Raw genomic sequence first — 26,213 nt, 5'->3', positions numbered from 1 at the left:
GGCTTCATAGAAAAATCACAAGAATAATGGCAGTATTTGGAAGCATACCTTATCCTAAGGGGTGAATACCATAGAGAACTCACAAGGGCTCAACTAATACGTACAAGCAATGGTAAAGTACTATAGGAGGAAGCTTTTGGTTAGTAAATAAAGGTACAAAAAGGCTGGTTCTTGATGCCACTAGTTCCTGGCACTAGACAGAGGCAGACAAGAAATGTAAACATGTGTTTATATGAATGTGCTTGAAATTAGGTAAAAATGGCCAAAACCAGTTTATGTTGAATATGATCACATAGCACTTACAGGATGGCCAGGGTCTCAGGCCCAGCCAGTGTGGCTTTAGGAGGGGTAGGTCGTGTTTGACCAACCTGATCTCCTTCTATGACCTGCCTGGTGAATAAGGAGAGGCAGTGGATGTTGTCTACCTGGATTTCAGCAAGGCCTTTGACACTGTCTCCCACAGCACACTCCTGGAAAAGCTGCAGCCCACGGCTCAGACAGGAGCACTCTGTGCTGGGTTAGGAACTGGCTGGATGGCTGGGCCCAGACAGGGGTGGTGAATGGTGCTGCATCCAGCTGGGGTCAGTCACCAGTGGTGTCCCTCAGGGGTCTGTGCTGGGGCCAGTTCTGTTCAATATCTTTACTGATGGACGTGGGTGAGGGTGTTGAGTCTTTCATCAGTAAATTTGCAGACATCACTAAGCTGGGATTGTGTATTGATCTGTTGGAAGGTAGGAGGGCGCTGGAGAGAGACCTGGAATGGTTGGATGGATGGGCAGAGTCTAACAAGATGAAGTTTAATAAGTCCAAGTGCTATTTCCTGCATTTTGGCCACAATAACCCCCTGCAATGCTATGAGCTGGGGACAGTATGGCTGGACAGTGCCCAGGCAGAAAGGGACCTGGGGGTACTGGTGACAGCCGACTGGACATGAGCCAGCAGTGTGCCCTGGTGGCCAAGAAGGCCAGTGGCATCTTGGCCTGGATCAGGAATAGTGTGGCTAGCAGGAGCAGGGAGGTCATCCTTCCCCTGTACTCAGCACTGGTGAGGCCACACCTTGAGTGCTGTGTCCAGTTCTGGCCCCTCAGTTTGGGAAGGACATTGAGAGCGTCCAGAGGAGGCAACGAGGCTGGAGAGGGGCTGGGAACACAAACCCTGTGAGGAGTGGCTGAGGGAGCTGGGGGTGTTTAGCCTGGAGAAAAGGAGACTCAGGGGTGACCTTATCACTCTCTACAACTCCCTGAAAGGTGGCTGTGGTCAGCTGGGGTTGGTCTCTTTCACCAGACAGCAACTGACAGAACCAGAAGACACAGCCTTGAGCTGTACCAAGGGAAATACAGGTTGGATATTAGGAAAAAGTTTTTTATGGATAGAGTGATAAAGTACTAGAATGGTCTGCCCTTGGGAGGTGGTGGAGACACCATCCCTGGATGTGTTTAAAAAAAGACTGGATGTGGCACTCAGTGCTATGGTTTAGTTAAGGTGTTAGGCGTGGGTTGGATTCAATGATCTTGAAGGTCTCTACCAACCTGGTATTCTGTGATTCTGTGAAAAACAAAAAATGAGACATAAGAAGTGAATTATGTTTGGGGAAAGAGTGGAAGTGTAGATGTTAGAGTGAGCAGCATCTCATCTCAAGTAATGTGATTTGAAGTGTCAGTGTTAAATTATTGGTGGAAATGAGTAAAATGCTTAGGAAAAAAAAAAAAAGGGGAAGGAGAGAGCATCCAAAAATATTTGAGAACTTTTTGAAAATTATATTTTTTATAATAGGTATAGAAGTCAGTCTTTAAATCTTTGCCTGTAGCATTTGAAGTATCAAGTTTAAAGTTTCTCAATACTCTTTGACATAAGGTCTATTGCATAAATTTAAAATATACTATGAAGCTTGTTTTAAGAGAGAAGCAGTGAGATCTATACATGGAGGTCTGTTTCTTTATCTTGCTGCTGATGAAATGATCAGTGTGCTGGTTATAAAAATTTTTTCTTGCAGGTATTTTATTTCTATGTAAATGGAACATCTTTCACCATAATTCATAACCCAATATCATCTCTAGACCTTTTGTAATTGAGGTAGCTATTATCAAGAAGTTTTTCTTTTACAATAATTCCTTTCTATATTTTTGATCCCTTGATCACAGCTTTGTTTGTAGCTTCCATAGTTGTTTGTAATATTCAGGAAAGAAGTAGGTTGGAGTATTTTTAATCATTAGGAGCAATAAAAGTTGCTGTTCACTAAAAAATAATCTACTTTGAACGTCACTGGAGCATGGCGCTTTATTTTCTGGAATCGTAGTGTCCTTTACAGAAAACAGCAAAAGGAGGTGCTAAAAAATTGGGAACAGGGAACAGGTCTTGTCAGTCTGAAAGGATCCCACTCTGGGGAAACACCATGCCAGAACATCATCATCTGCCTTCTGTCTGCAGCTGGAGGTCTTGAGAGGCAGTGAGAACTCCGAGGCAGGTCAGCTGCCTCAGTGCTGGTACTTTCTGCCTTGCAAAAAAGTGTTCAGTAGTTACTGAAGACTTCAAGAGCTGGGAATGTCACTGTATGCCTTGCTAAAATTTTACCATACATCCCATCTAAATAATTCCAGAATCAAATTCCAGATTTTTGCTTTTATTATGTCTCTCTCTAGAAGATAGCAGTACCTTTTTGTCTCCTGTATTTTCAAGCCATACTTATGTCCTGTAACCAGGATATTCCCCAGTCACCTCCTTGATATGCCAAACAGGTTGAACAAGCAAAGTTCTTGTCATAAGGCATTTTCTCCACTCCTTTTGTATATTTGTGTATATTTTACATAACTGTGCTCTTTTTTGTCTCTTTAAATAAATATCACTCAGCATCACGATTATTGATAGTGTTCACATATGAGTCATGCTAGTTCCAAGCAAATTTGCTTTTTTCTAACAAGCAAATTCACATGATAATTGTACTTGTTAGTCATTTAATCCCTAAGAGGTCACACAGTTCTTTCAGTCACAGCATTGTCCTGGAAACCCCAGTAAAATTGCTTGTCCACTGAATCCCTTAGATGCTTTTCAGAGTTGCTGCTGTCCAGAGAGCACCCATTCTGGTTTATAACCTCCATAATTTATTCCTTTTTGCTGTGAATGCCTTGGTTTTCTAAGCATGGAAGAACACTGTGGCTGCTTTGTACTTACTGTTAATTGTGGTTTTTTAAAAAAACAGACTTTTTTTCATTTGCAGTTATACCACGAGTGAATTTACAGTTAATTCAAAATTACAAGTATTACCAAGCTGAACAGGTCAAAAACCTTCTCTTGTAATTTCTTTTTCCATGTCCTTCCTTTGGCATTAGTACATGGGAAAGGCCCAAGACTTCAGGGTTTTGCTTGTATCTTGCAGTTGTGTGCCTGCCTGGCAGCACGAACAACAATGCAGCTCTGAAAGGGAAGACATCAGAAAGGAAATTTCCTGTGTCAAAATGAACCTGAAACGTGGCCTCAAAGAGATATACTTTAAAGTTGCTTGAATTCAAGGAAACTTTTATAATGCTTGCTGTAAGAGCTGTTCACAAGTGCTGTCAGGCTTCTTCCACCTGAGTGTTATTGTAACATCTAACCTGTGTCTGCTGGGAATTAGAAAAAGAAGGGGGTTATACACCGCATAAGAAATGAAAAATTAAATGTATAAAATCAATAACAAAAAGTTGGTCATTAAGACACAAAAAATAACTATTTAGAACCATCTTCAGGGTACATATTCATGTTTTGAATACAAATTTATTCAAAATTTCTTCAAAATATTTACAGATTTTAGTCAAATTCATTAAATTGTTTCACAGCAGCAGATGATCACTTTCAGATAACCCTCCTCAGATTTTTTTTTAGTTTATGATTTTGCATTTTATTTTAGCTAAATGGTTTCAATAAAATTTATGAGACACTGGATGAGTCACTTTTGTTGGTTTCCCCAGCTTTTACAGAGACAGAGAACTGAGAGGCATTTTAAAAGATCATATTTCATTATCAGTCTTGATGAATACTGAGACACAAGAGATGTAAAACTTAGCACCATTCCATCAAAAGGCAACCTATTTCCTGGTTACAATACCTTATAAATGTTTTTCAGCCTGTCAGCTTTTGCCAATCAATGCTGCTATTATCACCTATGTTTTTTCCCCACGTGGTCCTGCCGCAATGCATCTTTCACAGTTCTGCTTCTCTAAAATATCTAGTCTTTCTGTAAGGCTGTATTTTGAAACTTGTTGAAGCTTGTTTCTAGTCAATCATTCTCTCTCAACAACGTCATCTGTATTCCATGGCCTTCCTAAGCCAGCACACCTTATCTCAGTGCTTGCATACAGATGTACAGGACTGTGTGAGTTTTCTGTCAGGTTTTGGGAATTCTTTACAAATCCATTTCTTGCATAATTTAAACATTATGGAGTCTAAGAGCTCTTGATACTGGTCACTTAGGACCATCATCTGACCATTTCTCTCTGTATTTGATTTAAATGCATTTGGTGTTCATTGTAGGTTCACACTCTTTGCAAGATAAGTCCAAATTGCCAACCAAAACCATTTTTTTTAAAAATACTAATTATGTGTTAGAAGAAATAATCTTTAGATATGCCATGAAGCATAAAATAGTGGTATTAACAGGAGCACTTAATGAAAATATCTGACGCTTTATATTTTATAGGCACAGCACTATAATATTTTGTGAATAGTAAACTTATCCACTAGTGATGGTTTTCTTCAAGCTATATACTGGAAAACAAACATCAAGACAGAGGAAGGTTGATGATAAGCAAAGGAATTAAATTCTCCTTACTTTGTTTTTTTTCTCCTCACATACAATTTACTGAGGAATATAGCAAGGTGTCTTAAATAATCTCCTCAACTGTAATTTCAGATATTAAGTATGAGATCAGAGATGAAGAGAATTTTTCTTTTTGCCTGTATCAAAAAAATCTGGTTTTGACCATGTTATACTAGTCATAGACAAAGACAAGTTTGCCCATGTATACCAGGAAAAATCTAGCTTTCATTCCATTCTCATGTACAAGAAAGGGTTATATTAATGTACATTATTTCTCACTTCTTTGGTACATGCTCTGTTAGGGGATCTCATGCCTCCTGGAGTGAAGTTTGCTGCATGTCTTCCAAAGCTCATCTGTTCATAATAATCTGATAACACTTCATTCCCATAGAACCCTAACCTTGGTCCATGGGGTCCTAAACCATCATGTTATTTCCTTTGTTCTGCTGTGCTTCTGCCTAAATCCTTCAGTGCCAGTATGCCATACTGACAAAGGACTGGATGCTCCTGTCATTGTCATGTTTCTGCTGAAGAGTCCAAAGAATGATCTGCAAGAGTTTGAACTTTAAATCATGTGTTGGATCACAAATACTGAAATCTTAGCTCTTCAAAATTGCCCTTGCACTTCTGTGTTTGCTTTGAAGGGAAAGACAGATTACAGCATTAAAATAAGTGACCAAAGCAATTAATAATATAAGAAGGCATATCTAAGATAATACTGACTTATTGTCAACTTTCAATGTTTTATAAAAGGGCTTTTCTGTTATACCATCAGCACAGAAGCTATCTGTGCTGTGACCTAGAGCTACTCTGTAGGTACTCTCTTATAAGAAGAGAAAGGTGATATATAAAACTGTGATGCAAAATGCCTGGTTAGTTTAATTGTGTATATTGAATATTTTATAGTCATTTTCTCCACTAGAAGTTTTTTTTCATATTGTTGTTACTGTAGTGGAAATTGTTGGTTTTTTTTTTTTTTACCAAAAAAAGGCAAATACCCCCAAAGAATGTTACAGAACAAACATTGTACATTTAAAAGGTGATTTATTGCAATATTTTGAGAAATGGAAATACTAAATGCCTACATTTGTGTTACTATAATGATGCATTTTACTGATACACTAGCAGACCATAGAATGTGATATACAGCAGTTCTGGATCACTAAAAATAGCATCATCCTTCACATAGCCTTTTGAAAAAATATTCTTTCACATGCTAAACTGTGTTCTCATATCTCCATCAGTATGAAAGCACAGAGATTGCAATGAAGGTAATGATGCTATTTAATTTCTGGTATTGGTTGCTGTGAGTAACACTTTGTCTGGTCTCTTCTCATTTCAGCTGTACATCTGGAGGTAATTTTATCAAATTTTTTTTACAAATAAATTGAATGTGAAAAGTACCTTACACCTCTCCATTTTAATTAGATCAATTAAGAAAAGTTGAGCACTTTGGGGAAAAGGTCAAGGAAGAAGGACAAAGGCAGGCATGATAGAAAGTATGTGTAAAAGTTAATGGATTAAAGCAGAATTTGTAGATCCACTAGCATATCACCAGAGATATTAGAATATATGCTGATTACTTTGCTTTTACTGGGTAGAACAGTGTCTGCAGGTGATTGTATGCTTTTCTTTTTCTCGGGTAATGGGTTTCTTGCCCTTCAATTGCGGTACCAGACAATGAAAAATCAGAATGTTAATATTGTATGAGTACTTAAGAGTGCACTTTGAATGGTCAACCTTGCTTGTTGAACAGTTTGGTCATATATAACCTCTAGATAAACCTAAATAATTGGAAAAATTTAATAATGATGATGATGATAATAATAATAATTCTTTTATCCAGAAGTTGAAAATCAGGAATTAGGAAGTATTGTTCTTTGGCCAAAAATGAAAACGTTAGGTCATAATAGGGAAAATTAATAAAATTACCATGCCTATTCACTGTGTAAGTTTTAAGCAAAGACATGGTATGTTTGAACTCTCTTCAGTGCTGAAAAGCAGGAGTAGTAAGCATAGAGCCCTTACACTACTACATACTTTCTCATACTTTCAAGTCAGAGCAATTATTTAAAACTGGTACGATTCCTGTTTTGAAAGGATTATCTTTTTCAGGTATCATTTACTTCAGTTTTCATCATACCTGTTTTGTGAGAAGCTCCTAAACAGGGAAAGCCCCCATGTTGGAGGCCATGTCTGGGCCATGTCAGAAATGCAGTAAATACAGATTAGCTGTGCAGGACCTGTAGGCAGTTGTTTAATTCTGTCTGGGGGGACTATTCCTTTGCATGGAAAAACATGGAGTTGCTGCAAGATGAGACAGCCACCACTCAGACCTCTGACACATTCTGTTGTCTTCTGCTGCTGCCACCACAGGGACCTGGACTCCTGGTCCCATCCCAGTGGTGTGCACCATCCACACACGTGCACACAGAATGGGGACCTGTCACCCAGAAGAGTCCCAACCAGACCCTTTGTCCCTTTGCCTGCCCATTTTCCTGTCTATTCTCTTCCTTGATCCACCTTGATTTAATCTAAGTGCAATCATGAGATCAAGATTCTGACTAGCTTTGGGAAAATATGATTTCTTACGTCAGATGTAGTGGTTTTGGCACAGGGATTTCCAAAGGCTGTTCTGATGCTATATGTCCTTGTGTCCCTCCTTGTTGACTTAGGAGGGATTTCTATACATGCTGTGTGCCTCTGAGGCTCTACTGGCATTGATAGGTAGCTTGTATTAAAAGTATCAACTGACAATTAGGAGGCAAAAAAAAAAGCTTTCAAAAGAATTAGTTTTATTCTTTTTTTCCTCCCCAAAAATCTGAAGACGACAGAAACAATGCTTTAGTTGTAGGTCATGAAACCAATAGAATGAAATCATCCCTTGTCTGCTAAAATCTCCAGAGCACAGCTAAGCCTACCTCATGAGTATGTATCCTTGAAAAGTAGTCTTTAAAACACAGAGGATCTTAGAAATGGTGATGGCAGCTCAAACCTATAAAAAACACCAATGGATCTCACCAACATCTGTTCTGAAATGTGTAAGCTTAAAACCAAAAGGCACAAATAATGTATTGTTCCAAAATCCACCAGCAAGTTCTAGTAAACATTGAATTGATTTTCCTTTTTTCTCCTTTTTGCAGCTGCTAGTCTGATTCAAACTGTTTATTCATAGGATGAAAGAGATGTTTTTAAGGATTCTCAACAGTTCCAAGTGATTGATGTAAATTTTAAAAATGCTACTCTGATTTCAAGAGAGTTGCTAGGAAACATGCATTTTGAAGATGAAATCTCCCACTGAGCTTGTCCTTGGCTGTATAATAAGTAGTATGTTATAGGATGTCCTGAGTTGCAGATTATATGGATAAACTGTTAAATTTTTATGTATATAAATACATCTGCTGTGAACTTACTGGAATGAATCACGTATACTCAATATCTCCATTTACTGATGAATAACAAGGTATTACTAAGTTCAAGAAAATGTGAAAATCAAATGAAAATGCCAAGAGCATGATAAAGATTTTTATACAGTCTTCATTTCATTTTTCTGAAACATAAAATGATTTTTTTTATTAGAAATGGATCTCTTTAAGATTTAATTTCAATGTAAAGTTCTGATTAGTATTTTTTTTTCTTTTATAAACTTTAACAAAATTTAAAGCTCAAAAAAAGAACATCAATTATACATCTAATTTTTCTTAAGAAGTTAATGTGTTTTGTCCCTTAAAAGTTATTGGCCAAAGTAACCTAAAAAATCTCTATTATCATGAAGGAATACCCAGTTTTAGTAATGGATATTTATTTGTATTAGTGGCTGATGTTTTTTCATGCTGATTTTAGAGACTTGTGTATGTTTGGTTACCTTGGAGTCAAATTTAAACTGCTTGGTCTTTAAGACACAAGTGGAAGCTTGTGCAAGTGTACATATGGGAACAGACTAGTATGCTGTTCTGCAGGATACTCAGGACTTGGAAGGAGGTTTATTGATTTTTGTTGCTGAAATATTTTACCAGGCAGTCTTTAAGCAGCAAAGCCCTTACAGCAAGCTTTCAGAAAAGTGAGTAATGCCTGTGAGTTATGATAGTAGTAAGTGATCTTTTTCTTATTTATTACCTTAGAAGAAAGAGCAACCAGTTGCTGATAGAGCAAACAGTGTGGATAGGGACTGTCTGTCTGACCCTATGTTGCTGATGTGAGAATTAAAGACAGTGTGTAAGTACCACTAAGGAAGACTTCATGATCTGAAAGTATTTCAAATTATGTTTTTGCACCTGCCTAAAGAAAAGTAACTAAACTGTATTAATGATTAATAGTTTAGTTGTTGAGCTTACCACAAATTAGAAGATGCTTAATGTCCCTGAAAATATATGTTTGTAAGAGTATTACCAGATGACCCTTCGTTACAGAGGTGTTGGTTAGCTGAGCTGTGACTGCTCTAAGGCCCTTGTAGGGAAGAAAATTAATGTTGATTCATAAGGAATCAGTGGATGCAAGTAAGAAAAATGAGACATATTATTAGTTGTGTAAACTATGAGGACAAAAAACCAGACAAAACAGAGAGAAACAATGAAAATGGGAAGGATGATGCAGCCTGTGTTGGTGCATTCTTCCTCAAGTGCAGGAAGTGCATTTGCCTTCATTGAATTTCAGACAACTCTTCTCTGTCTATCTCTGCAACATGCTGGGGCCCTTCTGAAGGGCTCACAGCACTCTGGGGTATCAGCTCTCCTGTCAGGTTTGTGTTGTCAGTGAACTTACTGAGGATGCATCTTCATCCAAGTCACTGATGAATATGTTAAACCATACTGGGTGGAGTACTAGTGACAGGACTCCAGCTAAACCCTCTGCCACTTATGATACTATGGGATCTGCTGTTCAGCCAGTTCTCAATCCTCCTCACTGTCCACTGATCCAGCCTGCACTTCTGGAGTTTTCTATGAGGATGGTGCAAGACAGTGTTCAAAACCTTGCTGAAGTTGAGCTAGAAAACACCCACTGCTCTGTCCTCATTCATCCAGGTAGTTATTTTATTGTAGAAGGTAATGAGGTTGGTCAGGCATCATTTTCCTTTAAGGAATGTTCCTTGTCTACTCCTGATTGCTATCTTGTCATCTGTGTGGCTAGAGATGGCCTCCAGAATGAGGCACTTCATCAGCTTTCTGAGGATTGAGGTGAGGCTGATTTTTTTTGAAGACCAGAGTGGCCTTTGCTTTCTTCCAGTCCTGAGGGACCTCTTCTGATCACCACAGCCTTTCAAAGATAATTCCAAGCAGCCTTGTTAAGATGTCCATCAGCTTTCTTTGAGCATCCTCATGTAACCAGTGTTCCCACTCCATTTAGCAATGGACCCACATTATATCCTTTGTTTTCCTTTTGTTTTTGGTGCAGTTGAAGAATCCCTTCTTGTCTTCCTTGTCATCTTTGTCCAGATTTAATTCCAGATGGTATTAAATTCCAGATCACCTCCAAGATACTGTTTTTTTCTATTCCAAGTCAATGTTTATTAAACAAAATCCCAGAGCTGGTTATCCAGTAGTGATAGAATCACTGGCTAATTTAGCCTGTTAAAATATATTAGTAAACTTATTCTGGGTTTGTTTTAATTTTTTTTCATTATTGGTTACTTGGCACCAGTAAACAGTTAAAAAGCATGAAGTTATTGGAGGGGAAAAATTAGCCTGCATGTTGCTCCAACTTTGTGCTTTTTTGTTATGTCATTGCATATTGTCCTTGAAATTGTAAATTCTGTTCAAGAAGAGTATCTTACTTATGGGCTATCAAATTGATGTGCTTTTTAGCTGGATTTCATTCATGTGAAAGGGAGAGTGTAGCTATATTCTTTATATAGGATGAAGTGGAAAATATTAGAAGCACGTCTGTTGATGATTTACTGTTTGGGCCGGTGGGCAGTATTGTGAGCGGTGGATTTGAGATTCTGTTTTCACTTGAAGAAATCTGTCAAAAACAAAGATTATAATTATAGAAATCATAAGGAAATGAAGTATTTCTACAAGCCTTTATTGAAGGGGACTAAAGTCACTTTTGGACTCCTAAGTGAGAGCCAGCTAACACAAAAAATCTCTTGCAGATGCAGCAGTGCTGTAAGAGGGCTGGTTTGGAACTTTGCTTCCAGCAATCCCAGACCACTGGAATGAGAAAAATCTGTGCAGTGGCAAGGAACTTGACTGTCATCACTTTTCCAGTAATAGAGAAAGCTATAAATGCTAGTGGCTAAAGCATTGACTTCAGAAGTAAATTGGATTGTGCGCGGGTGATGGTTGAGAAGCCAGACTTGTGAATAAGATTCAGTGCCCTTTTTAATGGCACATTTTTACCCAGATTTTCAGAACTTGTTAATTGATCACGAAATTAATTTGCAAGGGCCAAAATAGCAGAAAAGGACAAAAAGTGATATAATAAATAATATGCAATGTACATAATTGTTTTTTTAAATTAAAACATTTTGTGGTATTTCTACATACTGAGCAACTAATAAGATTTGTGAGGAGTTACTTATCATAGAAGAAAATGTCAACTCAGTTAAGAAAATAAAGACGAGGAGCAATTACATGATTGCAAAAATCACTGAAAGAGTCTGAAGTAAAAACAAATACAAAACACTGATTTGGCTGAAGTATTGTGTGACTCCTAAAAGACTTTGATTATAACTTGCCACTGTGTTAATTTGCGAGTGAATTATTGCAATTATATATATTCATTTTTTGAAAAAGGGTAGAGAGCCACACATTTCTTCTAGATTGTTGTATCTATTTACAGTCTAATCTGGACAGAATCTCTACCAATTCTGAAACTTGAATGTCTATAATTATCATAATATACCAGGAAATGAGGATCATAACAAGCATCTTGATTTACCTCTTCCAGCTAAGTGTACCATGCCAGAGCTCCTAAACACTTTCTTCTGCTCCCTCTCTTCCCCTTCAGCACTTGGGGTTCCTCCCTGGAGCCTGGAGTGGATGTCAGGGGCTGACAACCATGCTGCTCCCACACTGAAAGCCTTGGCAGGCAATGTTCAGGAAAGCTCTTCCATGCTAAATGTTGACATTTACTGCCAGAGGCAACTGGTATTTCTCATACACCTTTATCTACCTATATCTCCTTCACTTTCCCTCTCTGCCTTCTTTTCTAACAACCCTTTTGGGTTGGTTTATTGTTTCCATCTTCCCACAGATCCTAATGTCCTACATGGCATTCCTTCCCTCTGTAGTGTTGAGATCTTTGTCTCCTCTTCACCCCTTCAACATCCCCTACTGTTGCTCTGCTGTCCCCTGTCTATCCCTATCCCTTCTTGATTTCAAATCTGGTAGATTATGTACCTTGCTTGTGCTGCCTTTGATCTTGAAAATCTTTATTCAACTGAGTTCAATTACCTGCTGTTTGTAATTTCTTTTTGTGTCTACCCTATAAATGCTTTTTGTCCTTGCAAAACAATGATGTCATCTGCATTTAGCGGGGAAGTGATGGAAAACACTCTCTGCTTCCATAGCTGTAAAATAGGTGTCTTTTTTTCTTAAATAAATGCCAAAGTGCACTGAAGATCTGAAGAAAGCCACACAGGATATGGCAGAAAATGTAGGCATTTTCCTAAAGTGCATTTTGAGAGATTAAAGAATCCTTACACTTGGATATTGTAGAGAGATAGGTTTACCCTTGTGTCCTGGGAACACAACTCATCCTAATGAAGAATCACGAGACACTGCAGGCCTCCAGAAGCACTCTGGCAGGTCCCTGTGTTCAAAATTCAATGTGCTTCTCATTCAGCAGCCAATGCCCCAGTTTTTTCCACCTCCTTTGGGCATTGCACTCCAGACAGCTCACCAGAACTTGGTTTTTTTGAATCTAGCAAAGGTGCTGTAGTGGTGACTGGTTCTTTTGGGAAACTGTACAGTAGGAAGGGACCTAAGTGTGTTAATGAGCATTAGTTAGTAATTAAACATGGCATGGTTGCATTTAAATGCCTGCTTATTTTAATACATGTTTTTAAAGTGTCTTACTTGTTTTCTGAAATTGTGATGGTTTGTTTGGAAGAAGAAGGAAAGTGTACTGTGCAGACTGAATGATGTATGTCTAGGTATGTAGACACTCTGTGCTTTTTCAGAGGAGAAAAGTGACTCAGCTGTTCATTTGTTCAGGAATGATTTTTAGTTAGGCAGCAATATCCCTCTCACTCTGCACTCTGCAAAGAAAAAAGGTTGAGAGCTGTAGAGCAAGAGCAGATTGTGCTGCCTGAGCACTGCAGCCCACAGTGCTGCCTCTGGCACCAGTGCTGCTACCTCAGCTCTGCTGGGATGACTCCTTGGGCAGCTGGCTGGTAACACTGTGCACAGCTCTACCACCTGACACACACACAGCAGTAACCTGTGTGCTATCTCATCTCATAGCAGCCAGCTCTGCCAAAATGCAGCCGAGCGATGTGAAACAGCTTCTCACCCACAAGCTGAGATGAATCAGGAGGGATGGCTGTGCTGTATATACAGAACCCACTCAGCCGAAACAAGTGAGAGTAGGGAAAGGATTTAAATCCTGGCAGGGTGGATATTTTTGTCTTGGAATAAAATGAAGTATTTATAGCATTTACTGACACAATTCTTATTTACTGCAATTAGAGCCATTGTTGAAACCATTTTTTTCCCTGAGCCTGCAAAAAGGGATTTTTGGGGAACTAGAGGACATTGTATCTTTCCAAAATCAAACCTAAATTCTGCTGAAGAGAGGGAGGAGGCATCTTCCCTCTCTGACTATAATGTCAGAGAACACAGTGCTCTTAACAGTCTCCTCTATCAATACACTTGAACACAGTTATTATCATCATGAGCTGCTGTGTAATTACCGTTGTTCCCTAAAGAATTCCTGTTTCCTTGCTATTTAATTATGTGCATTATTTCACCATAACTATGCACTTTACTCATGTCATTTGGAAACAAATGTTTCAGGCAAGGCAGTGTCATATTGTAAGGATGTCATAGTCTGGGCGTGGCTGCTGGAAAAGTATAGAAAGTCATTTCTTCATCAAACCTACCACTGCCTTCTGGATGAATCACACACAGTAGTTCATACACTGGTCAAGGTAGATGCCTGAAATAGTTGTGGATGTCCTTTGTGTGACAGAATCTGAAGAAACTTTAGTGCCAACAGAAGTGGGAAGGTAAAGACGTTTAGTAAATCTTTCTCCTTGGATCCAGCTATAGTAAGCATATGTGTTTGTTGCCAATCTAAGAGCCTTTTTCTAGGAAATATTTCTAAATAAATCTCAGTTCTGGGGAATCACTGTTTAACTCTTGTCGGTCTTTTGCTGAGCACAGTTTTCATGTAACAGCCATAACTGTAGCGTCATATAGCTTTTAACTTTTTATTAAGGATTTACTCTGCTTAAAAAAGGGAAAAATGTGACATGCAACAGCTCCTGTACTTTCTGAGCCAGCAGATTTTCTTGTGATATTTCTCCTCATTTTCCTGCATTATGAGTTTATCAAAACACTCTTGAAACTCTGTTTTAAGGAAAGTTCACTGTTTGAGGCATGTTCAAATGAACATCTTAGCATTATTCTGAGAAAGAGGGGAGAAGTAAAAGGCCCCAGTGGCCAAGACACATTCCTAGCCACCCCAGGGGGAGACATGAGACACATACATTGCAGCAGGCATGTCTGGCAGCAGCTCAGATGAGAGGCTCTCTGTAATAAGGGCAGGATTTATCCTGACCATACTTAGGGAGTCAAGTGTATTTTTACTTGTGCTTTGTCATTTAAAATTGCCTCTTTCTTGGTGTTGGAGGTGGGAAATGGGACAGTTTCAAAACAAGATCTAAAATACCTGGCTTTTGGAAATGAACAATTAAGTAAAAATTTTGACATGGAAAGGGCAAGTATCATGGTAAAAGGTGGACATCAGTGTCAATTCCTGGCATGGGAGGCTGGAAAGCAGGAGCATTGAGACAACACCTTGCTAAAAATGACAATGCAATATTAGAATCATAGAGTCATTTATATTGGAAAAGATCTCTTGAGATTGAGTCCAGCTGCTAACCCAGAACTGCTCAAGTCTACCACTAAATAATGTCCCTCATCTATAAGTCTTCTTTTTTTTAGCATGCACCATGTTCTGGGATGCTTATTAGTGAAGGGTGTTTAAGTAAGTATAAGCATATTCTATAATGAAATAGTAACAAAATTAATATACTGAGGGGACTGGATGATAGCAGCATATGTCTGAGATACAATAATCTGTCAGTGATAAGCTGGAAGCCTTGCTTTGTGTGAAGTTCTTAATGAGTGCTAGAGCAGAACCAATCAAGAAGCAAGAACAAGGTGTGATGGATATAAAGGACGTATTTATATATTTGTGACAAGAAATCCATCAAAAAAAAAAACCTAGAGAATTGCACACTGCAAACATGATGGCACATTTCTCTAAAGAAATAGATAATAGTCCCCAGCAAGAAAAAACTGGCAAAATATTCTGATTTGAAGTAGTAACAAATCTTACAGAAGTGTCTAAAAAATAATTTATAAAATCTTAGAATATTCAAAAGAAGCTGCATGCTTTTTTAGCTTGCTTTTAGTATATATACAGGCAGAGTTTCTCCCAAATGGAAAAGAAAAACCTTCGAAAACAACATAGCAATAATGATTATATTCAGTATTTAAAAGGAAACTCATGAAAAATATAGCCACTTTTGTGAAAGACCATTAATTGTATATTAAAGGTTTAAAATGGTGATATACTAGACAAAATGAATCTGAAAGAGATGCATGGACTTTAGTTTCACTGTTGTCTTTTTTACAGATTTTGGAGGCATGAGTTGAAATGTAGTATTTACTGAGATGGAGGATAGAATACAGAAGAGAAGTGTAAAAAAGGATGTTCAGTTTTAACATTTACCATATTATACCATCACCAGAACATCTGAGTACTCTGAAACAGAGTGCTCTCTGAATAATAGATATAATTAATTTGGTCCAGAAATTCTGATGATGCATTTATTATTCAAAAGATTCTCTCCTATATCAACTGTTAAGTATTCAGTTTAGTCACATCAACTGCCAGGCCAAATGTGATATGAGATAAAGCCTTATGTCAGAGTTATTGACTCTCTCTTCTTTCTCTGTAACAGACTTTTTTAGTTCTCTGAATGATGGTACTGAAGTGCACAATTCCTTTTGAGATGATGGCCGAACAGAAGATAACCATTTGGTTTTTCATTTATCATCTTATTACACCCTGTTTTGTCTTCTCCCTGGCAGTAGGTAAGACAATCTCCTGTGTTATTTCCTTAAAGTAACTGTTGTTAGTTTTATGTGTTTCCATGACAATTAGAATGTTTTTATGGCTTTAATTTATTTGTGCTGATACAACAAATTACTAAATATGAACAATGAAACTGGCAGGAAGCATATTTATTAGAATGGCTGCCATAATAAAAAGTTTGAAGAAAGAGCTGGACTTTAAATTTGGCATTGTCTAATTTGATTTACAGAATGAAATCTTTCTCTAGCTTATAAAAAGTATATCAATTGTCTTTTGTGCACAGATGATCAACATGTTTAGAATAATGAAAAACAAAATTCTTGACACCATCTAAGATTCATAATTTTTCAGAAGCCCAGTGTAGTGGTAGTTTTTCATAATACAGGGGAGTAATTCTACATATTCTGACTCTAATATTTTTTTTAATTTTTTTTTTTTTTTACAAATAGAGGGGCCATAAATAATAAAACATTCTGGAGTCATATTTCTAGCATCTGCATTTAGATAAATATTTGCAATTGAAATTTTAGTTCCATTTTAAGAGATAGAGGGAGGTCTGTGAAAAGGCAAAATTCCAAGTGTTCCAAACAACTTTGAGATTTCTAAAGCTTGTTTCAGATTTCCATGCCAATTCAAGTGAATGCTGAGTTTTAGTTGCTGGGATGAATTTTTATGTTAGTGTAAACACAGCATGTACAAAATATCCACCAATATTTGAAAAGTGCAAACACTGTGTACTGATGTTTTGGTTAATTTCAAGCTAGGCTTTAGATCCTTCCCTACTTTGAGGGTCACAGACTTGCTTAATCTGGGATGTCATTTCAGGCATTGCCCTAATTTCACTTCCATGGGACCATATTCCTTATTACTGAGTCAAAAAATCTGATTTAGACTGTGGTGTTAGCTCATTGCCTTTAAGAAATCAGTCCAGAGCTCGCAGGAATGATTTCTGGTTTAGCAGGAACGTTACTTTACTCTGTGGTTTTGAATGATGTTCTTCAGTCCACATCTGAGTTTGATGGAGGATTTACTGATGCCTGATAAAAGTCAATACCTTCACAATATATTTGCTGTGCGTTTCAAGAGAATTTTTCTCAGTTAAGATATGAGGCTTGCTGCTAGCACCAAAATTAAAACTTTAAACTCACCACTTTAATTCAATACTGGGCTTTTCCTGAAAGAATAAAATAATAATAAAGAAAAGACTATGAAGTGCTATTGGTAACGTTACACATGTGATTTTGCTCTGGACCTGTTGACAAACAAAACAATCAACTACAGCAGCCAAACAAGTGTGGACAGTGGTTGATAAAAGGGGTGAGTCAATCAAGGAGAACAAATGTTCAGGTAATTTCTTGACAGGCAGGATTGAATTATTAATGTTATTGTGTATTTTGCACATCACATTTTTGCCCATTAGCGAAAAAAACCTTGGCACCAGAATGAAGCTGCTGGCAAGTTCCTGAAAATGGCATTGGGAGGTCGTGAACTGTGAGGGTAACAACTAAGTGACATAGGAAGAGCAGAGTGGGCTGTCATGACACCATGTGCAGCATGAGGACACACTGGCACTGCCATAGCAAGGCTCGTTTGATCTCTCACTGGGCTGTTGTTCTTGGCACTCTTAGATTCCCACAAACAAGATGGGAGCCATTGGTGTGGAGGATTGTGAATCCAGGGCAGGTTCTAATCGTGCTGTTACCATTCAAACACATTTCCTAACTTATCTCCTGGTATGGAATAAATACTTGCTTGCATTTTTCATCAAAGCCAAAGTTAAGACCTCTGACCATCTCTAAAGGTATGGCACCGCCCTCCAGTGTGGAAGATTCCTAGTTTTATATAATCAGAGGGTATTTGTTACTGCCAGTGTATTACTGCAAGGCTGAGTAGTGCACATACTCTCTGCTCCTGGACCTGCTCTACTTCGCATAAATCATTAAATCATTAAATCAATAAATTTGTATAAATCATTAAATAACCTTTCGAGTGGAGAGAAAATCTGCTTCTATCATCTAGGGTTTATGGCACCCATCTAGGTTATATAAATCTGATGTTGCAGTCTTTGCTCAGCCCCAGCACCTTGAATCTTGCTGGAGGGTTTCTTATTTCAAATGGGTTTGAGAGCTGCTGGCAGTCAGGCTTAATTGTCTTGAATGTATGTCTTGGCAATGAAAATGCCATTGTATCCAGAAAATGTGTATCTGCAGTATGCAATATGTATCTGCAACCAAGATGAAATATAACAGGTTGCTTGGAAGTGTTCTCAGTGTGGTTAAAAATTGAAAGATACTGAAGGGAAAGAAGGAGCACAAGTAGAGTGATGAAGTTCTAGGAGGTGTTCTTTCACACAGGATGTTATCAAGGGGAATGCTGGCAATGTCAGCAGTAATGGAGGATGTGTAAACTGGGGACAGTTTTTGAGTAAAGATCATGAGTTCTCATTAAAATAGCAAGACTAGACCACGTTCCAGAGTGAAGAGGCAAGGTAACTGGAAGCAGATATTGAAAGCAGAGTATTTAAGAAGTTGTTTTAACACCTTTTACCAAAACACACTTTCTCTGGATGTATATTTGTCTCCTCTTGCCTTCTGTGCTGCTGGATCTGCAGTTCTAGGTGGTTCTACTCTATAAATTGCCTTTGGCAAGCTTGTCTGTGACTCTGTAGTCTAGGTTTTTGCAATCCATGCTTCCTAAACAGACCTATTATTACATTAACTGCTCTGGACCCAGGAAAGTGATAGCTTGCAGATAAATTGTTTTGAGAAGTCTCACCCTATGGGTGTCCCCAAGTTCAATGATACCAGCCAAAAAACCTGAAAGTATTCAGTACTAATGTATTTGACTGAGCATTGAGAGCCTTCAGACTTTAACAGCTAGAAGTATTCGGGAAACAGAGAGCCAGCAACCTGAAGCTGCACTGACTTGAGATGCTTAGAATTGGGCCTGAAGAGAGGACAGGGATTCTGAGACTCCAAAAGCTGAGGGGTTTTATTTGTTTTAAAATTGTTCTTTTTCTCACAGCAGGAAATTAAAAAAATTTCCCAAAGTGAAATACATATGTTTTTAGAATTTTAGAGTTTGCTTTGGAGTAAACACCTTGATTTTTTAGCCAGTTCTGTTTTGTGGTAATTAGAGGCAGAAATTGAGAACTGTTGCATTGACTGGCCGTTTCTCATCTGTGCTGAAGGTGCACTTATTTAACTGAAAGGAAGCAAAGATTTTATGGATCAGAGGTACAGGCATCAGAGGTATAGGCAGAGATCATCTTCTGCAATGAGACAAGAGCAGTATTTCTTTTCCAGGTAAATTAGTGCTTGAAATGTAGTCTTGCAGATATAAACTGGTGAAAAAGCCATAAATAATTCGGTCTCCACTTACTGAAGGAACAGACAGTTGTTACAAGAGTTGCTTTTCAGAGTGCACTTTATGTAGTGCAAGGCAAATGAGAGCAGCAAACCACTCCTCAGGGAACATGTCAGTGATTGTCAGTCCACTGCCAAAAAAGTTATTTCATGCCTATTACTGATAATATTTTGACTCTTCTCCACTTCCCCCTGACATTTCTCCAATGCACTTCCAAGTTACCTTTGACTCCTCTTTACATTCATGTCCTGTTGCTAAGCCTGAATTTCAAACTTTTCTGTCATCCACTATTTCCCAGGTAACACAGTGAACTCAAGTGTGTCTTCAGTTGGGATTCTAATCTATCACTAAAAGAATTAAGACTGTTCTTCAGCCACAGCTTGTTTTGTTCTTCCAAAAGACTAATCAAAAACTGGCAAGACCCTGTATTTTATTGTGTTTAATGAACAGTAGATTACATTTGGCCATGAAAACAGTCAATAGTGAAAAATGTCCCCCTGATAATGTGTTTCTCATAAAATGTTCTACTTTTTACCTTGGGATTTGATAGTGCAGAGCCAGAGAGTGTCTGAGTTTGGGTCAGATCATGCCTTAGAAGGCAGCTTGTGACTCTAGTAAACTATCCTGAAATGTGCAAAATGAGGCAATAGTCCAGGGGTGAAAATGTCTAAACTTTTCTGCTTTTTAGGCAGCCAAATTTCCAAAAATCACTAGGAACTGAAACTTCAGAGAAAGGCTGGTAAAGCAAGAAAGCCAGTAAGAAGCAGAGCCTCTCAGTGCAAGACAGTTGTTTTGATGAGTACATGGAGATGCTGTTAGCATGCTGAATTTCTGAGTTTTGCCAGTATTTCATATGCACCAGGAAGGCTTGTGTGGGGAGATTGTGGAGGATAACTGCTGCACTTTAGCTTCATCTCTAATTTGCTGGTCACTGGCTTTCCCATAGGATCAACATGTAAAGTCTTCAGTCACTTCCTAACTAACATTTGGATTTTTAAGGAAGAACCACCTAAAAATTTAAATAGTGAATACACAAATGGGAATATGTTTAAAATACAATAATTAGTATTGGCTGACATTCCTCTTGGCAGTATGAGAAGACCAGAAAACTGTACTCTGGTCGGCACAAGTGGAGAAACTTGCTCTGCCAGGGGCTGGAGCTTTTTGTACTTGAAACTTGTTGTAAAGAAGAAACTACATCATTAACTATGGGGCTCTTCAATATTCTCCTGCTCCTTTGAGTCCAGAAAAATAGAGGCAGCTTTCCCAAAGACAGTCTTTATCTTTCATATGATGTGAAGTGGGAGTGCTGGTGTGGTTACCTTTAACGTTTAAGGGCTGACTGGCTCTTGGAAAATGATTTGCCTTTAGCATCTTGATGGCTTACACTTACCCTCTCTTCTCCATCAGGGTGACACTATGTTATGAATTTTTTCAATATGAACACATTACTGCTTCAGCACATAAGCTTCCCATGAATGCCGAGTACAACTTTTCCCACATGATTTAGAGAAGTAAAGAAACAATCCAGCCCCCAAACCTTAAATTATTCATGCTTGGACATTTTCCAGAACAGTAGGTTCAAAAAGACATTTCTGAACTGGAGGCTAGAATCTACATTATTTAATGCTTTTTATCACAACATACAGAATTATTCACATTTTCTAAAGAGAGATAATAATTTTCTTCCAAAAAAGAAGTGGATGAATATACTTAATGCCTGTTTACCTTGTCCCTGCTTGGATGTTAGAAGACCATTACATGCTACTGCTGAGTGTCTGACATTCGTAATTAAATAATCATAATTTGTTTGGTGATCACAGTGCTCAGAAATGTGGAAGTGCCATTTTGTGTTCCTGCATGCCTGGTAGAGGTACTTTGGCTCATTCCCATCTTGCTTTTGAGCATGAGCTTCTCAGACACTGGTGGGTCCTCATTTCTCTGACATACTGAAAACAGATCTACTTCTAAATATCAAATGATTTCTGGTCTTGCAAGGCTAATGCAGAGCCTGACAACTTAGTTAAACTGATAATGATTGACTCCAGGGCTCTTATGTGCAACACCCTTTAGCACTCAAGGTTAATCTAGCCATGCACCACGTCAACAGATCTTTGTCTCTCTCTCATGTTAAAATATGGAACTGGATACAACACTTGCAGGTAGATCAATACTCACATCCAGCAACTGTTTCAGACAGTCAATTTTGGCAATGTTGAGTGCCAAGGAAATAGATAGGTGTACAGGAAACAGAAAGAGAAGAAGGAGACTCATTAGAATATGTCACTTGGAGAATGAATTATATGACCACCTTCCAGAGGGAAAGATTCTTATACAGGGTCCGTAATCTCATCAGTTGAGGAAAGATTTTCTTGACCTTTTCACAGACTTCCTAATGCATTTTAGCAATATTGAAAGGTCTGAGTCTTGTTTTCAGAATTCACCGAAGAATGCCTCTAATAGTCAGGTGATAGCTTCTGCTCCAATTTAAAATAAAAATCACAGGAAATCTACCCAAAACATTGGGCATTGTTTGAGAGGTCAGATAGTCCATCCTCTTGTCTAAAACAGGATCCAAACATAGGAAATGTGATCTTGGTCACATCCTCAGTTTGCCTAATATAGCTATTTTCTTCTTCTTTCTCTACTTTTCCTTTTCATGTAGGCACAACTTCAGTGAGCTGATACTTTTCCTTGTACTCTTAGTCTTCCCTTTGTCACTCTTCAAACTTTGTCCCACAGTCATGGTACTTCACTTAAAGTGTGAACATTCTTGCAGATCTTTTCACAGTCCCTTTCTCTTCTCTTTTCTCCCATGTGCTGTTTCATATCACTGGTCCATGTGTGGTCTTATGGCTGAGAATAAAAGATTTATTGTTTGCCATACCTGAAATTCAGTGTGCACATCTTACTCTGTGCAGACAGACACCTGAAACCAGATTCATAATAGATTGCAACAGAAGTGCCTTTATAAAGCACATTTGATAGGTGTGAGAAGCAGGCATTCACTCAGTATAATTAATAGTGCTGGCAGCATTAAAAATGCATGCCATGAAATGCCTAAGTGCTCTGTTGCATCGTTTGAGTCCTAAGGTGAAGAGTCAGCTGCATATGATATGGCAATTTGCTGCTGGAGACTGTTGTTATTCTGTACTCATATTTAAGAACTGCACAGAACATGCCATCAGGTTTCTGGCTTTGTCATTCCAGTCTCTGAGCAAGTATGTGAATCTTGCCTTTTCAGTCTGAAATTAGTTCTTCTTTTGGTCTAGCAATATGTAGATTTTTATACTGTGTTGTGCTTTAAAATATGAAAGAAAACAGACCGTTGTTTAAAAGCTCTGCCTTTCTAGCTGCTCTTCTTTGCTTCTTTTAAAGAATTTTCATTACATGAAATAGTTTTTAAAAATTAGGTTGTCTGACTATATATTTCACAGTGTAACTGTATCTTCTATACCTGCTCCTGTCATCAAGGCAAACGGTGACTTTTTTACCATTTACCATCGATTAGGAGTCAAAAGGGAAGTTGCTTTTTATCTGCAACAGTCTTCTTCTAGTACTGTAATGCAGTGTCCATCTATGAATAGGTAATTTAAAAACAATAAAAAAAGATATCTGCAGAAAGAGTATTTTGTGGATATGTGGTATTTTTACACTGGTATAATTCACATTCCTTAGGTATATAGAGAGACTCCTTTGTCTTTTACAGGATTCCTAAAAACTGTCTAATTAAATCTAAAATGTTTTAGGACAAAACACAGGACTTTTAAGGGCATGAGTACAAAGTCATAATTTGATTTAAGAGCATTCATCTTTTACACTGCCAGTTTATTTACTGATCTAAGAAGATTTTTTAAATTACAAGATATGTAGCAAATTTTTATAGATAGCACAGACACTACTGCAAAATGATAGGATTTTTCCATCCTTAACCATTTCTTTTGAAAATAATTTCCATCCTTAACCATTGCTTTAGATTTAAATTATTCAGCCATCTCTGAGGATCTTATTAATTAAAGTTATGTTTATTTTGTTTGTTTCCCTTGTATTAGAAGATTCTTGCAGTCATTTTACAAGTCTCTGGCATCTCTAGGATTTGAAGCTCTGAACTTGAATGGAAGGTGAACCTGTGTTCAGGTTCAGCAATCATGCAATCATGTGTTCGTTTGTTCTCCCATGAATTTGCTCACAGGTGTCCAGACTGTTGTTTCAGTCTCAGTAGAGACCTGTGAGAATAAGAGAACTGTGTTGTCTCAAAATTTTATCTGTATTGAGCATCCACTGCCTCCTCACAGAGTCATTCTTTATGTAGAATGCATATTTGACATTTTCACAGAAAAAAACCCAGTTACAGCCTAGATTTACTGAGAAGAATTTTCCCAGAACATTCCACCTTTGCTCTTAGTCTTGCTTCTTAGACCCCAAAGAGCAACCTTATATACCTGGAGGAGATAAAGGAGAAGGGAGTGCAGCAAGGATGGGCAGACCCTACCAATTTACAACAGCATCCACAAATTAAGGATAAAGATTAAAAATACAGGTTGTGTTGAAACCTGTTTTACATTTATTCACCTTTAAGTGCTTGACTGTCCATACTGAAATTATTTTCAGTGTAGGACCTTTTTAAAATTGTAGTGCTCCAGTTTTGCTGAAGCACATAGAATTTAACTTCGGGTGACTCACTATTTTGCCTTCACATTTTGATTCTTGAATGTGTGATGCAAATTTGTCTTCAGTTTGACTGCTAGTTAATTTGAAATTCTATTCCGTTTTCAGAGGAAGGAAACAAAGGTTATGGGCCCGTTTTTGAGGAGCAACCAATTGATACCATCTATCCAGAAGAATCTTCAGATGGACAAGTTTCAATGAACTGCAGAGCTCGAGCAGTTCCTTTTCCTACTTACAGGTAATATCTACTGTTTTGATTTAAAAATCTTGAATATTTTATTCAGCAGCTATTTCAAATTGTTTTATTAAATGATTGCGTTAAAAGGTTGGAGTGAAGTCTTCAAGACTGGAAAAAAGTGCGCAGATACACAATTTTTGAGTAAGACTCAACCTTGATTCGATTTGCCAAAATGTCTAATCAGTATTAAAAACAGTATATTGTATTAAATATTTTCATATTCTGTAAGAAATACTGCTCCATATGTGAATTAAAAAAAAAAAGCGACCTTTAAATAAATTTGAGGGGTTATCTTTCCAGCTTAGGCTGAGGTTAGTAGAGATTTGAGTCTTTGTTCTTTTTGATACAGAATGACTTTTTTTATTCTATTTTTCATTAAAAGGAGAAGTACTGATCGTTGAACCTGGATATTCTACATCCCATGTTGGTTTTGCATCCTCTGTGTTGCAGGGCAGTGGGCAAAAATGTGTCAGCTATGCTACTGAAGACATGAAAAACTTCATTCTGAAAAATCATTTCAGCTTGTTTTAATACAGACTCTCACAGGACTTCTTTCACAATAACTATATTATTGTAGAAAGCAATGCTTTGGTGTGCATTTATATGAGTTTGTCAGCCATTATCTGCTCATAATGTGAAGAGAAATGTACTTAAGATTATCAGTATTAAGACTGTGACTAAATTACAACCTGATCATAGGCAGAAAACTGTTGTAATTGTACTAAAGACAGACACAATATCTTGCCAGCAGAAGAGATCCGTTTCAGAAAATTACCCTATGACCTGCCCCAGTACTCACTTATGTGTGTTCCCAGACTGGTTTCTAGAACAGAAAAACCAATCAAGTCTGCTATTATTTTAAATACAGTGTTGTGGTGAACTATGGTATTCATCCATCAAAAGAGTTTACTTCATCTTTATTGCCACTTTTAAAAATCTGCTTACAGGTTGTCTGCCTGCACAGAAGCACCATGTGAATATGACATTTTGTTGCCTTGCTTTGCCTTCCTCTTGCCATGCTTGGAAGATGTGGAGAGATTGCATATGCTAAATGCATATGCATTTGATACCCTTTGTTGTACTTCCCCATCCCTTCCAGTTGGTCCAGAGACTCCCCCAGCTCTGTCTGCAAGACTGTAAACACACCATCTATAGAAGATTACAGGTTCTAAATAAATTCTGACATTCTTCATTATCTATTGTGGGCTCAGCAAAATCTGAATTGGCAGAAACACTCTCAAAGAATTGCATTGCACCTCCAGAACTTCTATGTCTAGGAGCAGATCTGACAATGAGCACTGATAGGTGATGAGATGATAATTGCAGTACAGAATAAGGCCACTTTTCTTATTTCCTGACACATTGTTTTTAGTATACCTCAATATGTTGTCTTCATCTCAGCCCTCTACTGGTTATTGAGTCAAAATTCTTCTTCTCAGAGGTAAATAAGTCCTTCCTGCCATTTTCATTGCAGGATGAGCTGTCCTCAGCACCTTTATACCTAGATATTTCTGAATAAAGGATATATTTATTTTTTCTAACACTGACAGTTCTAGAGACATCTAGAACTCTATAAGATCAAAATGCTATTTGCTGCATCTTTAAAATTCTTCTATGTCATTTGATTTATAATTTTTTTTGTTTTGTTTATTTAGCAAGTTCCACTTCCAAATGAGAACTCTGCATATTTTTGTACATCTTCAATAGTGAATGAACAGGTGGTGTGTGTATTATCATTGTCAAATACTAATGCCTAACCTTACCTTATGAAAAAAGAAAATATGCAGAAATAATGTAATGATCTTTAAATGTAATTAAGTTGCATCTTTGCTATTTGCACATTGAGCCAGGCAGTTCCTTTCTAAGGTAACAGGCTCCCTC

General features: G+C 37.8%; 1 protein-coding gene across 1 annotated transcript in view; it reads left to right on the top strand.

The window, feature by feature from the left end:
• Nucleotides 1-26,213, top strand: part of CNTN1 (contactin 1) — a 211,298-nt gene that overhangs the window by 118,900 nt on the left and 66,185 nt on the right. The window contains exons 3-4 of the mRNA XM_071423632.1: nt 15,927-16,059; nt 24,203-24,332. Of these exons, the coding sequence (XP_071279733.1) occupies nt 15,945-16,059; nt 24,203-24,332 (245 nt within the window). The 5' untranslated portion in view covers nt 15,927-15,944. The remainder of the gene's footprint in view (nt 1-15,926; nt 16,060-24,202; nt 24,333-26,213) is intronic.

The sequence above is a fragment of the Agelaius tricolor genome, unplaced genomic scaffold, assembly GCF_023055355.1.
Source record: "Agelaius tricolor isolate 1412-34295 unplaced genomic scaffold, bAgeTri1.0.p SCAF_3, whole genome shotgun sequence".
NCBI classification, from domain to species: Eukaryota; Metazoa; Chordata; class Aves; order Passeriformes; family Icteridae; genus Agelaius; species Agelaius tricolor.
This window is presented reverse-complemented; position numbering and strand designations above follow the sequence as displayed.